The sequence below is a fragment of the Colobus angolensis genome, unplaced genomic scaffold (genome assembly GCF_000951035.1).
Source record: "Colobus angolensis palliatus isolate OR3802 unplaced genomic scaffold, Cang.pa_1.0 Scaffold4, whole genome shotgun sequence".
Lineage (NCBI taxonomy): Eukaryota > Metazoa > Chordata > Mammalia > Primates > Cercopithecidae > Colobus > Colobus angolensis.
Genome location: NW_012117376.1, coordinates 7,216,163 through 7,229,181, shown reverse-complemented (window position 1 = coordinate 7,229,181; position 13,019 = coordinate 7,216,163). Strand labels below are relative to the sequence as shown.

The window sequence follows — 13,019 nt, the reverse complement described above, 5'->3', positions numbered from 1 at the left end:
ACCCCCACCCCACCAGTGCTGCCTGGTCCTCCCCACACCCGGCCTTGAACTCCAGACCCTCCAGCCCTAGCATCTTTCAACTTAGATGGGGCAGGGCGGGTTGGACTGAAGATGCTTGCAAATTGCCTGCCAATCCTGCCTCATACTGGCCCTTTGGAGGACTGGCGGCATTTCTCTCTTTAGAGTTCTGAGCCTCCATTTAAAAGTCCCAGAACTTGGGTGCTGCCATGAGTGAGGAAGCCCGAGCTGGCCCCATCAGTCTTCAGCAGTTGGTCTCCCAGCTGAGACCCAGGTATTTGAGAGCATGAGAAGAGGAGCCCTTACTGCTGAACCCTGTCTGAATTACTGACACACAGAATTATTATTATTATTGAGATAGAGTTTTGCTCCTGTTGCCCAGGCTGGAGTGCAGTGGCGCCATCTCAGCCCACTACAACCTCTGCCTCCCGGCTTCAAGCGATTCTCCTGCCTCAGGCTCCCGAGTAGCTGGGGTTACAAGTGGCCACCACCATGTCTGGCTGATTTTTTGTATTTTTAGTAGAAGTGGGGTTTCACCATGTTGGCCAGGCTGGTCTCGAACGCCTGACCTCAGGTGATCCACCTGCCTCGGCCTTCCAAAGTGCTGGGATTACAGGCATAAGCTACTGCGCCTGGCCTTCCACAGAATTATTTTATGAGCTATAATAATAAGCTATTTTAAGTCACTGTCTTTCACTGTATAGATAACGAGGCCACCTGGAATATTGTATGAACAGACCTTGGGATCCTAGGATTTTAAAATAATAGTAATAGTGCCTAATAATACTTTGAACTTTTATCATGTGGCAGCCACTGCTTTCTAAGTCAATGTGCATTGTCTCATCTAAAGAGCGTTAGAAACTTGTATGTGCCATTGGTCAGTGCTTGAGCCAGGATTTGAACCCAGCGTGGCCCTAGAACCTGTACCTTTACTTGCACTTGCTCTATTCCTGGTGACTGGGAAATGGGAATCAGAGACTTAGGCAATCTCAGCATCTAGGAGTGTTGGACTCAGAATCTTGGAGCTCAGGACCTCAGTATCCCAGAATTTTCTGTACCTTGAGATTGTCTGACCCCTAGGGCTGGGGCAGGAATGCCCTAGTCAGCATGGGTGATGGAAGTGGGAGCACCAAGGCCCTGGGAGAGGTCAAGGCCCAAGTAGCCCAGCAGTTCTGCCCACCTGGTCCACGGGTCAACCCTTGGTCCGTTTCAGCCCCTTGCCTGTCAGTGGCACTCCTTGCTTTCTCTCCCTTGTAGGATGTGGGGGACAGAGTTCGAGGAGCCTTGAACAGTTGTATGGGGTATCTGGTGACAAAATTCCTTCCCCATCCTTTTGAGTATCTCTTCCTGAATGGGAGGTTCTCACCACCTTCCCAAAGCCACTAGTTCTGTTTTTAGAAATGCTTCTTTTAGTTGCCCGAAACTAGGTTATGGGATCTGACTGCCACTGTCAGCCAAGAGTCCCCTTCGTGTCACTTGAGGAAGGTGGACACCCAGCTTATTGTCATCCGTAGTGGGGAGGTCAGTGTTCCTGCCATTTCTTCTCTTGACCTCCTTTCCTGTAGTGATTCTGTCCTGTGCCCTCCACAGTCACCTGTTTCCTCCAGTCACCTGTTCCCATGGCTACTCCCTCGACTTGGTCTTCACCAATGTCTGTCCCACTCGGTAAGGACCTCGTTCTTCTAGCTCACTGTGATTACCATCCCCAACCCAAAACAGTCCTACCTCACTGAATCTCTAATCTGGTGACGCTGCCACTTTCTCAGTATTTGTCACCCCCCCTTCCTCTCTTCACTTCCCTCTGCCCAGTTCAGATTCACTCCCTTGCAATCCTTCAGCTCCCCAGCCCCTCTCCCTTCATCAGACTTGCTTGGCACCTGCCCCCCACAATCCTGTGTATGTGCACCTGAGCTGCTGACCTCCAATGGGCCCCTACTGCAGTGAATCATCCCTCTACTTACCCAGTCACACTCCCCTCCTCTCACCACTCTCACCTGAAAGATACCATCATTTTCTCACTACAAAACTAGTGTCTCCAGATGGATCAGCCCCAGCCCCTAGGCAGGTCCCTTCCAGATGTGGTTCTAGAACAGCCCTGGCTGCCTGTGTTGGGTGGGCTGTACCAGGGAGGAGGAGAAGGGTGGTTGGTCCTGTGCTCACCTGGGGGTGTGGGGCAAGAAGTGCTGTCTTTGCTTCTCGCTTCACTTTGGGATCCCATGGCACAGGGGAGCAGGGTCTCCGCCCCCTCCATTACATGCACACCCTTCCCACTCACAGCCTTGACAGCACTGCTCCCCTTCCCAGGCCTTACCTGCCTACAGCAAAGACAGTCAGCCCAATGGTGAGGTTCTGCTGTGTAGCCTCTTGCTTGGCCACATCTGGGTCGAAAGTGCCATCCCAAATAATGGGAGTCCCCCAGGGGGTACAGGTCAGAACTTCAGGCCGGGCCCTGGCCAGGGCAGGGATGGGAAATAGCTCCATTCATCCACCCACTTGGTGCGTGTTCACTGCCACCTCCCCAGTGCTGAGCCCTAGGGACCCATAGACCGATGAGACCTAGTTGCTGCCCCTGGAAGCCTCCAGCTCAGAGCAACACAGAGGACTGGGAGACGTGTGGCCCGATGGGGCTGCTGGGCTTGGTGGCGGAGTGCCTGACTCTGCTGGGGTGGGAGATGTGTGGAGGGCAGGGACATGGGGCAGAGCTCCGTAGGGTTTGGGGGTGCCCTTGGTGTAGGAGGGATGGGAGCTTCTTACCAGGGACGCAGGGCACCTGTGAAGTTGTCTCTCAGCAGGGCCATTGTGGCGGAAGGGCAGACGCCCATGGGGATGAGGGCTTCCAGATGCCTGTGGCGGGTTGTGGCGGGAGGGGGGCAGCCGTGAGAAGCATGTCAGCCTGGCCAGGAGCCCTCTGGCTTTGCTTCTTACAAGGAGAGAGAGCTCACAAGGACACTTGAGCTGAGCTAGCTTCTGCCCTCCATCCCTCAAGGAGGCACTTAGACAGATCCCCTTTAAACCTGAGTCTGTGGTCCCACCTCAAGTGCTGGGGAAAGGGGCTTGTACCTGAATTTAGGGAGGCCATACAGAAACAGGCCTAAGAGGCCAAGTGCAAGTAGGATCTGCCGCCAGAAGATTCTCTTCCAGGCCCTGGGGGCAGGAAGGGGGCATCAGTAACTCGTTTATATTATAGACAAATATTTATATGCACACATACATGAAAAGTCTTTCCTACTTCTGGCCACCCAGTTCCTCTGCATGAAGGTAGCCAGTGTTACCAGTTTCTTGTGCAGAGGCATGAACTTGGGCAGGTTGGGGGGATAATAACATTAGGGGTTGAGGTACTTATCCTGGGTGGAAGGTGGGACTGACCTTGGACAGGAGAGGCCAGGAGAGGATGCACAGGTGTTTGTGGCTCCGTGACTGGGAGTGTTTTTTTGTTTTTTTGTTTTGTTTTTTTTAAGAGACAGCCTCACTCTGTCACCCAGGCTGAAGTCTTGTGGTGTGATCACAGCTCACTGCAGCCTTGAACTCCTGGGCTCAAGGTATCCTCCCGCCTCAGCCTCCTGTGTAGCTGGGACCATAGACACCTAATTTTTTCTTTTTTTTAAGAGATGGGGTCTTGCTGTGTTGCCCAGGCTTGTCTCCACCTTGGCTCAAGCAATCTTCCCGTGTCAGTCACTGGGAGTTAAGAGCTGTCTGGGACTTAGAGAAGAGTTACTGGGCTGGCTGTGGTCAGAGACCAGGTGTCTGTCGTGGCTGCAATCACCAGGCCAGGTGAACTCCTCCAAGCAGAGCTCAGCAGCCCACTTCCTGGCTCAAAAGAGGTGGGCTTTGGGATTTGTCCACAGTTCATTGTTTTCCAGGAAGGGCCCCAAATGCCAAGAATCTTAATAAGCTCCTTCTGGGGAGCTCACTCCACTGTCCTCCCACCTTCCTGAGTACTCACATATCTAGAGCAACTGCAGCCACACAGTAAGGAGCACAGGCACAGGGGCCGGAGCCCTGGGTTCGCATCCCAGCTCCACTACTCATTAGCTGTGTGACCCTGGGGCAAGGTCTGGTCCTCTGCACGTCAGTCTCATCTATAGGATGGGGTAATAACACCTGCCTTAGGGCTGTCATTGCCTTCACACAAGCTAATTGACGAGAACAAGGTCTCTCATGTTGCGATAGTTCACTCAGCTTTAGCTAGTGATGACCGTTCTTCCTGAACACACCCGATCATCCCCTGGGCAGCCTCCTCACTCCACTCCCATCCATCCTTCCTTCCTCCCTTCTTTTTTTTTTGAGACAGAGTCTCACTCTGTAGCCCAGGCTAGCGTGCAATGGCACAATCTCAGCTCACTGCAACCTCTGCCTCCTGGGTTCAAGTGATTCTCCTTCCTCAGCCTCCCGAATAGCTGGGATTACAGGTGCCCACCACCTTGCCTGGCTAATTTTTGTATTTTTAGTTAGAGATGTGGGTTCGCCATGTTGGCCAGGCTGGTCTCAAACTCCTGACCTCAGGTGATCCACCCGCCTTGGCCTCCCAAAGTGCTAGGATTACAGGCATGAGCCACCATGCCTGGCCTACAAATCCTTTCAAAACCTGGCTCCCCTGGTCTGTTTCAAGAAGCCTGCCAACCTCAGACCCTCCTGCCCCTGCCTCTCCTGCTGCCCCACGTAACTGTTCCTTAGGCTAGTAAAGAGTGCTGCGAACTGCCTTGCAGGTGTGTGGATCCACCTGGGCACTGTCTCCGAGCACAGCCCCTCCTCCAGTTCACTGCGCCAAGCCAGAAACCTGGGTGCACCCTGACCCCTCCTGCTCTGCACCTGCTGTCTGCTTTGAGTCCCAGGTTGACCTGGTCTCCTTGATCTCTGCTCCTCCTGCTCTTCCCCGTGCCCCACAGTGACCCTGGCCTGCTCCTCTGTCACGGGATCATTGCAGCAGCACTCTTCATGCTCCTGGTCACTTCCTCCACAGCCCCAGAGTCATCTCATAACAAGTCAACCTGCCTTAACAGTTTCCACGTCACCCAAACAGGTAAATCCTCAAAGAAGAAGTGCATTTAGTAGGCAAATATATGGAAAAATGTTCACTCTCACTGGTAATCAAAGATATACAAATTAGAAGAAGGTGGTATGTTTTGCCTAAAAAATGAGCACTTTAAAAAAAAGATATAATGGGGCTGGGAGGGGCTTGTGCATGTAATCCCAGTGTTTTGGGAGGTCAAGGCAGGAGAATTGCTTGAGGCCAGGAGTTCGAGATCAGCCTGGGCAACAGAGCAAGACCCTGCCTCTGCAAAAAATTAAAAAATTAGCCAGAGTTGGGCGCAGTGGCTCATGCCTCTAATCCCAGCACTTTGGGAGGCCAAGCGAGTGGATCATGAGGTCAAGAGATTGAGACCATCCTGGCCAACGTGGGGAAACCCCATCCCTACTAAAAATACAAAAATTAACTGGCCGTGGTGGCACACATCTGTAGTCCCAGCTACTCGGGGGGCTGAGGCAGGAGAATCGCTTGAACTTGGGAGGCGGAGGTTGCAGTGAGCTGAGATTGCGCCACTGCAGTCCAGCCTGGCGACAGAGCAAGACCCTGTCTCAAAAAAACAAACACAAAACAAAAAAAATTAGCCAGATGGTATGCACCTGTAGTTCCAGCTATTCAGGAGGCTGAGGCAGGAAGATCGCTTGAGCGCAGGAATTACAGGTTACAGTGAGCTATGATCATGCCACTGGACTCCAGCCTGGGTGACAGAGGTAGACTCTGTCTTGATTTAAAAAATTAAAGGCATAATGAGAATAGCCAAGCTGCAAGAGTGCAGTGAGATCGGCGCTGTTACACTTGCTGGTGGGAGTGTAAATTGCTGCAGCCTTTTGGAAAGCTACTTAGCTATGGGAATTGAAAGTGTTCAATATTCATCCACTTTGATTCAGTAATTCCCAGCTTCTGGGAATCTGTTCAAAGGAGATAATCTTCAGAATGAGAAAAGTTTATGCGTAAAGATGTTCATCAGTTTCTGTTAAGTTGTGCATTCAACATCTATTTATTGGACACAAGCTCAGCATCGAACACCGTGCTAAGTCAGGGATTCAGAGGGGAATGGGACACAGACCCTGTCTTCAGGGTGCGGAGGCAGGAAGATGTGGGTGTGGTGGGTGAGGGAGTGAGGGAGTGGGTCACATGACAGACTGAAGACAGATGTGTGGAACACGGCACAATGAATGCTGTGATTGGGAGCAATGCCGGGTGCTGTGAGGCAAATTGGAGGGTAGCACCTGAGCCTTGGTAGATGAAGAGGTCGTTGGGGCCTCCTGGAGGAGGAGTTGACTTCTAAGCTAGGACCTAAAAAATTATTCATAGAAGTTCTTCAGGTGAAGAAGGCGTGGAGGGGGAAGAGAGGTCCATGGAAAAGAAACAACAGTGTGCAAAAGTGAGGAAGCCTCACTCCTGGAATGTCTGTGGAACTGCAGGGTGGAGGGTAGTAGCAGATGAGAAGGGAGGGATGAGGCTGCAGAGGTGAGCCGGGGCCAAGTCACCCGGGGCCCACATTTGAGGCCCGGGGAATTGGACTTCATCTTGAGGGTCATGGGGAGCCCTGAAAGGTATTTCCTCTGGGAGTGAATCAGTCAGATTTTTATTTGAAAAAAGAAAACCCCCACAAACCCTGAAGTAGTCCAGCTGAAATCTGGAGCCTGGCCATGGTGGGGTGGCAGGGAGGAGACTGCTGGAGGCAGGAAGATGAGTTAGGTGCCAGCCCCTGGGAGGTATTAGGGCAACACCAGGGAGTTGGCAGCTGGATGGAGAGGAATAGGTGGTGAGGGGCTGTCAGGGAGGGCACATGGGCAAGACTTGGCCATGGATTAGAGGGACGGGGCTGGGGGACCAGAAAGGAGAAGATGCCTGGTTGTCTGGTGGGAGGAAGGGAGCTGGAGCCCAGAAGGCAGGCAGGCTCAGGAGAAAGTGCTGGGATTTACCAGGAGGGCAGGGATGTCATGGGGGAGAGGGAGAGAGTACAGAGGGAGAGGAGGCCAGGGCCCAGGTGGGAGTGGGAGGAAGACTGAGCAGGTAGAGGACTTAGGGACAGGCACATGGGTTGGGTGGGAGTGGGGCTGTCTTTCCAGAAGTCGGGCTGTAAGGAGGAAAGAGATGAGGTGGCAACTGGAGGACACGGAGTGGTTGTATTGATGGGTGCGTGCTTGTTTCCCTTACACAAGCAAGACTTGAGCTTGGTCGAATGCTGCCTGGAAAGCACCCATGGAGAAGGCGTTTTGGGTCACAGGGAGAGGCATTATCTGAGCTGCTCAAATACAACTGAAGAAGGCTCTAGTGTCCAGCCGAAGGGGCTGGCTAAATAAATGTGTTAGGAAGACTCTGCAGTCATAGAGAAAAATTCTCACACAGGAACATTAAAGGAAGAAAGCAGGATCTAAAATTGATGTGCACTCTGATTACAATTAGCAAGAATAAAAACATGCACCAGAAAATAAGACTAAAAGGAAGAATGTTTGTGCAATAAAATTAGTGTCTTATTTTCTCTCTAATTGTCTTTAATGTATTTACAGTATGTTGCTTCTTTAATGAAGGAAAAATTCAAAGTTAGCAATTTACACACACACAAAATTTAAGTGATTTTGTGGCTTCTTGCTGACTGCAGTACACCGTCCACATCTCTTAACCACGCCTGAGAAGCCTTCCGAGTCCAGCCCTCCGCCGTAACACTGTCAGTGCCCGCAGCCCTGGCCAGCTTGCCTGCAGCTAGGAATGGAGACTCTGCGGTAACTAGTCCCGGGATGTTCCTGTAGCCTTCTCTGAAAAAGCAAACTAATGCAACAGCCTCAGGGTTCGTTAGTAGGGAACTGGACGAATGAATTAGGCATATCTATACAGGTTGGTTATCCTTTATCCAAAAGTTTGTACCAAAAGTGTTTTGGATTTTAGACTTTTTTGGAGTTTTGAATATTTGCATTGTATTTACTGACTAAGTATCCCTAATCTGGAAATCTGAAATTCAGAATGCTCCAGTGGGAGCATTTCCTTTGAATGTCCTGTCAGTGCTCAAAAAGTTTCGGATTTTAGAGGGTTTGGGACTTCAGATTTTTGGATGAGGGGTACTCAACTTGTATAATGGAGATGAACATGGCTGTTGAAAAGGGTGAGGTAGATTTATATGTACTCTCTGGAAAAGAGACCCTAATGTGTTAAGGCGAAAAGAAAGGAACTAATATGGAGAGGTAGACCTTGCTTCTGGCAGGGCGTAGCACCTGTGCCTGTGCACCTGAGCCTTTGCAGTCATGTATAGCCGCATCTTTCGCGATGTGTAGGAAGAGATCTGGAATAGCATCATCCAGTGGAAGTATAATGTGAGCCACATATGTAATTTAAACATATCTAGTAGCCACATTAAAACAGTGAAACAGGTGTAAATTTGGATGTGCTGGGTTAAATAAAAGTATTGTTACAAATAATTTAATTCCCCACATGCAGTCCATCCAGCAAACCCTGTGGGTGCTGTCCTCCGTCCCCCCCTCACTCTTCCCCCATCCTCCCATTCACTCTCCCCATCCTGTGTTCTCAGCGATTGATCCCAGTGAGCCAAGTGGGACCCTTGCTTTCTCTCCTGACAGCCAAGTTGTTGCTTTTGCCTCCTCCCTAGTGCCCAAAACTCCCCTCCTGGCCTCCCTCACTCTCCTATTCATGCCTCCTTGTTTCTAATCTGGATTCCTATAACAGTCTCTTGACCCTGCCTCCCGGTCTCCATCTTTTACTCTTCACCATGAAGTCTCCTAGGCTTCCGCACCTCTGTATTCCACTCTGCTCTCTTCCTCCCATCAGCTAACAAGCTCTGCATCATTCCTCAGCACCCAGCTTCCTCCTGTCTGAAGCCAGCCTTGACATCTCCTCCTCTTAGGTCCCTCCCCCAGGTTGTGCCTCTGTCCCTTTCCCAGACCTCTCCTCTAGTACCTGCCAAGCGATGCTAGGGACTGTGCCCCACTAGGCTCGAAGTTTCTCTGTTTCGCCAGCCTTTATATTCCTGGTGCCAAATCCAGAGCCTGCCTTATAATTCATGCTATTGATAAGTATTTGTTCAGCAAATGAATGAAACAATGAATGAGTTATTTGTGTTCATTCTCTCTTCCAAGTGAACTGGTACTCCTTCGCTGAAAACTCCATTTTCTTCAGGATTAAGTCTGCACTCCTTATGCATAATGCCAGACACTTACTGAGACGGATACTTGGCCAAATGTATTTTGTGCCTGTCCTGTTAAAGGCACACCACAGCCCCTTGAAGGAGATGCTGTACTTATCTCTACTTTACACATGAGGAAACTGAGGCTTAGAAAGGTTAATTCACTGGCTTAGGGTTGCAGTTGCTCAGGGGAGAAAGCAGGGGTCCATTTGGGTCACTGGGATCAACCGCTGAGAACATAGAAGGAAAGATCAAGAAAATGCAAACTGCAACTTGAGAAGCACTGAGTCGGGACAGCCAGGTGAACACCGCTGTCCAGGGGACACACAATACCTGAGGGCAGCACTTAGCAAGGGGGCTGGGCCAGGGTCACTGTGTGAGAGAGGACACGCAGAGGCCTGGAGCGGATCTCAGTGACATCTCACCTCTGCAAGGCTGGGTGGCCTCATTGGTGTGAATCAGATGCACCACATCTTCTTTTAGGAGTAGGTTTGGTTCCCTCCCTCTTTGCTACACACATAACTGACTCAGGTGGGGCCTGGTTTTCATTTTCTTCCATAAAGGGAAAATTAAGGTCCAGAAAGTGAAAAGAACTGCCCAGAGTCCTGTAGGCCTGTGGTGCACCTGCATACGTGGCCTGCACTCCAGCAACAGGAGAGGAGGCAGCACATGGGGCGTTCGTTCTTGCCTGGGGGCTCCCAAGGGCTCACTCCCCAATCTCAGCATCATCCTCCTCCTCCCCTGTCAGCTCAGGGTCCTGCCAGCCATTCCCTGCCTCCTGGGACACCAGGCTTTCCAGTCCCTAGTTCTACCCTCTGGGGATCAACTAATCAGTTTGTTTCTCCTCCAGTAAGTATCCGTGTTCTTTTTTTTTTTTTTTTGAGACGGAGTCTTGCTCTGTCGCCCGGGCTGGAGTGCAGTGGCCGGATCTCAGCTCACTGCAAGCTCCGCCTCCCGGGTTTACGCCATTCTCCTGCCTCAGCCTCCCGAGTAGGTGGGACTACAGGCGCCCGCCACCTCGCCCGGCTATTTTTTTGCATTTTTAGTAGAGACGGGGTTTCACCGTGATAGCCAGGATGGTCTGCATTTCCTGACCTCGTGATCCGCCCGTCTCGGCCTCCCAAAGTGCTGGGATTACAGACTTGAGCCACCGCGCCCGGCCAGTATCCGTGTTCTTTAGGTGAAAAGCCTACTGCAAGTTTTCAGGGCGCACCTTCAATAGGCATTTGCCATTTCTGTTGTTTATACTTTTCACCAAGGCATTTGCACAGGGGGTAAGGTGTGGGCTTGGGCTTTGAGTAGAACTGTCGGATTCCCTAGCCAGAGCTTCCAGCATGGCATTTGGGCTCTATTTGACCTGGGCCTAGCTCAACCCTGAGGCTCATCTCACAAGGTTCTCAGCCCTGTTATTTCTCCCTGTGGGCTTGGCTGCTTCCCTTCCCACTCTATTCAGCTCGTCTGAGCTCCTGGATGGTTGGCTGCAGCTGGGCTCCTCCGACTCCGAGAAGCCTGGTCAAACCCTGTACTGGGAGCTGGCAAGGCTGCCTCTGGAGGTGCACTGTGGGAGGTATGTGAGGTACTGCGTAAAGTACTACAGGAGCAGGAAAAGGCTGGAGGGCTTTCTCCCCCTCTGTGGCTGTCCCCGCCTCTTCACCAGCCTCCTCCCAATCAGGGTAGGGCAAACCGATGCTTATTCTGGGCTCTGGGCCTCAGCCAGGGCACACAGGCAGAGTTGGTCTTGTGAACTCCTGTGGTCAGGCCTGGAAGGGTGCTGAGACCCAGGACTGGGTGGGACCCCAGCTCCTCCTGCCCCTCCTATGCCCCAGCCTGGGAACCCATAGTCTGTGGAGGCCCCTGACCAGCCCACTCCTCCATATTTCTTGTTCAGATTCTACCTGCAGAAGGTGGTCCCTCAAGCTCCACCCTGTGCCCTGTTGCCCACTCTCCTTGGCTTCAAGAAAGGGTTAAAGATCAGCCATTAGGTCTTAAGGGGGCACAGGTTCCTAGTCCTGGACTATCAGTCCTAGTGGGGATAGAGGGAGCCCTCAGTTATAGTCGGGGAGGGAATGTAGCCCGCGTCTCTGCTTTCCAGCTTGCCAACGGGGTTTGGAGTTAAGGGAAGCAAGGGGAGTCCAGCTTTTCGTTGGCTACAAAATCTTGCAGAATATAGCCTTCCCCACCCCGGTGTCCATGCACACGGATTGTCTATCTTCTCCTGGGGCAATGTCCCCTCTTGGAGTCACCTTTCCCCAGGACCGGAGGCCTCAGCTGGTATTCCCGGGCTGGCTCTGGTGCCTCTCCTTGGTACTGTTTTAGCCATCAGACTGGATCCCCCTTAGCTCAGCTGAACCCAGGCTTTCTTCCTCTCCACACCATTGTCCCCACTCACCTGAGTCCCTCCTTGAGAGCCATATGGGGAAGTAGGTAGGATGGCCCGGAGCAGACTTTCCCAGCTCAGAGCCGGGGAAGAAATGGCCTGTTGCTGGAGACCTGGACCAAGCAGCTTCTCCCCCTTTACCTCAGGAGCTGCACCCACAGGAGCAGTCGGGATGGACTGCCTGGGAGGGACCTGCCAGGGGTGCGACCTTTCGGGGGAAGCTGGCCCCGAGGTGGAGTGGGGCTGGCAACCCTTTTGGGGCCAATCACCTGGAAGAGGGTGGGTCTGAATAGGCCAGTTCTGGTTGGCTGGAGGCTCTGTCATTTTGTACAGACTCCTCTTCCCTCCACAGGGGAAGTGTCTTTGGTTCTTGAGAGTGGCTGGGGATCAAGGTATGGTGTTTGCACCCAGGAAAGGCCCTGTTCTGCACGGAACCTCAGCCAGATCTGAAGGGCACTCAGCACCTGTGACCTTGGACAGTTCACCTAGTGGAGCCCTTTACCTTCTCAGCAGAATGGTGTATGTACACCAGTCACCCAGGAGAGAGAACCACGTAAGATCCTGGATGTCGAACCATTGTGGTTTACTCTGGGCAGTGCTTTTTAAAGTTCGAGTTGTGACCTATCTGAGGGTCGTGTAATGAGTTCAGTGGGTCATGACCAAGATTTAAAAATATGAACAGGAATACAATGGAAAAGAAAATATTCTGTATTGTACATAAGGGTAGGTTTTGTTTCATGAAATGTTTGTTTCAGTTGATAGATATTGAAGTGTGTATATGAGGTTGGGAAATATTTCTTTAAATTGTGGATCATGATGGAAATAGGTTTGTGAAATTCAATGTAAAGTGTAAACAACAGGAATAGCAAATGCCTATTGCAGGTGTGTCCTGCAAACTTGCAGTAGGTTGGAGCTTTTCATCTAAAGAAGATGGATACTTACTGGTGTGAATCAAATTCACCACATCTTTAAGGAGTAGGTTTGGTTCCCTTCCTCTTTGCTACACACATAACTAACTCAGGTGGGGCCTGGTTTCCATTTTCTTCCATAAAGGGAAAATTAAGGTCCAGAAAGTGAAAAGAACTGCCCAGAGTCCTGTAGGCCTGTGGTGCACCTGCACACGTGGCCTGCACTCCAGCAACAGGAGAGGAGGCAGCACATGGGGCGTTCGTTCTTGCCTGGGGGCTCCCGAGGGCTCACTCCCCAATCTCAGCATCCTCCTCCTCCTCCCCTGTCAGCTCAGGGTCCTGCCAGCCATTCCCTGCCTCCTGGGACACCAGGCTTTCCAGTCCCTAGTTCTACCCTCTGGGGATCAACTAATCAGTGTGTTTCTCCTCCAAGAAAGTTACATTTTCATAGGCTTTCCAGAGGAGTTATTAAGATGTGAGTGTTGGTTCTTGAAAGTTACTTTCAAGTAAGTAATCATCCTTTAGAGATTGTCATTCAGTAGGTTATGG

General features: G+C 51.5%; 1 protein-coding gene across 1 annotated transcript in view; it reads right to left on the bottom strand.

Annotated features, from left to right (window-relative positions):
* A3GALT2 (alpha 1,3-galactosyltransferase 2) overlaps positions 1-11,597 on the bottom strand; it is a 12,712-nt gene extending 1,115 nt beyond the window's left edge. Inside the window, exons 1-4 of the mRNA XM_011955656.1 lie at positions 11,575-11,597; positions 3,079-3,162; positions 2,773-2,862; positions 2,330-2,467 (exon numbers count right to left, since the gene is read on the bottom strand). Of these exons, the coding sequence (XP_011811046.1) occupies positions 2,330-2,467; positions 2,773-2,862; positions 3,079-3,162; positions 11,575-11,597 (335 nt within the window). The remainder of the gene's footprint in view (positions 1-2,329; positions 2,468-2,772; positions 2,863-3,078; positions 3,163-11,574) is intronic.
* Positions 11,598-13,019: the final 1,422 nt, after the last annotated feature.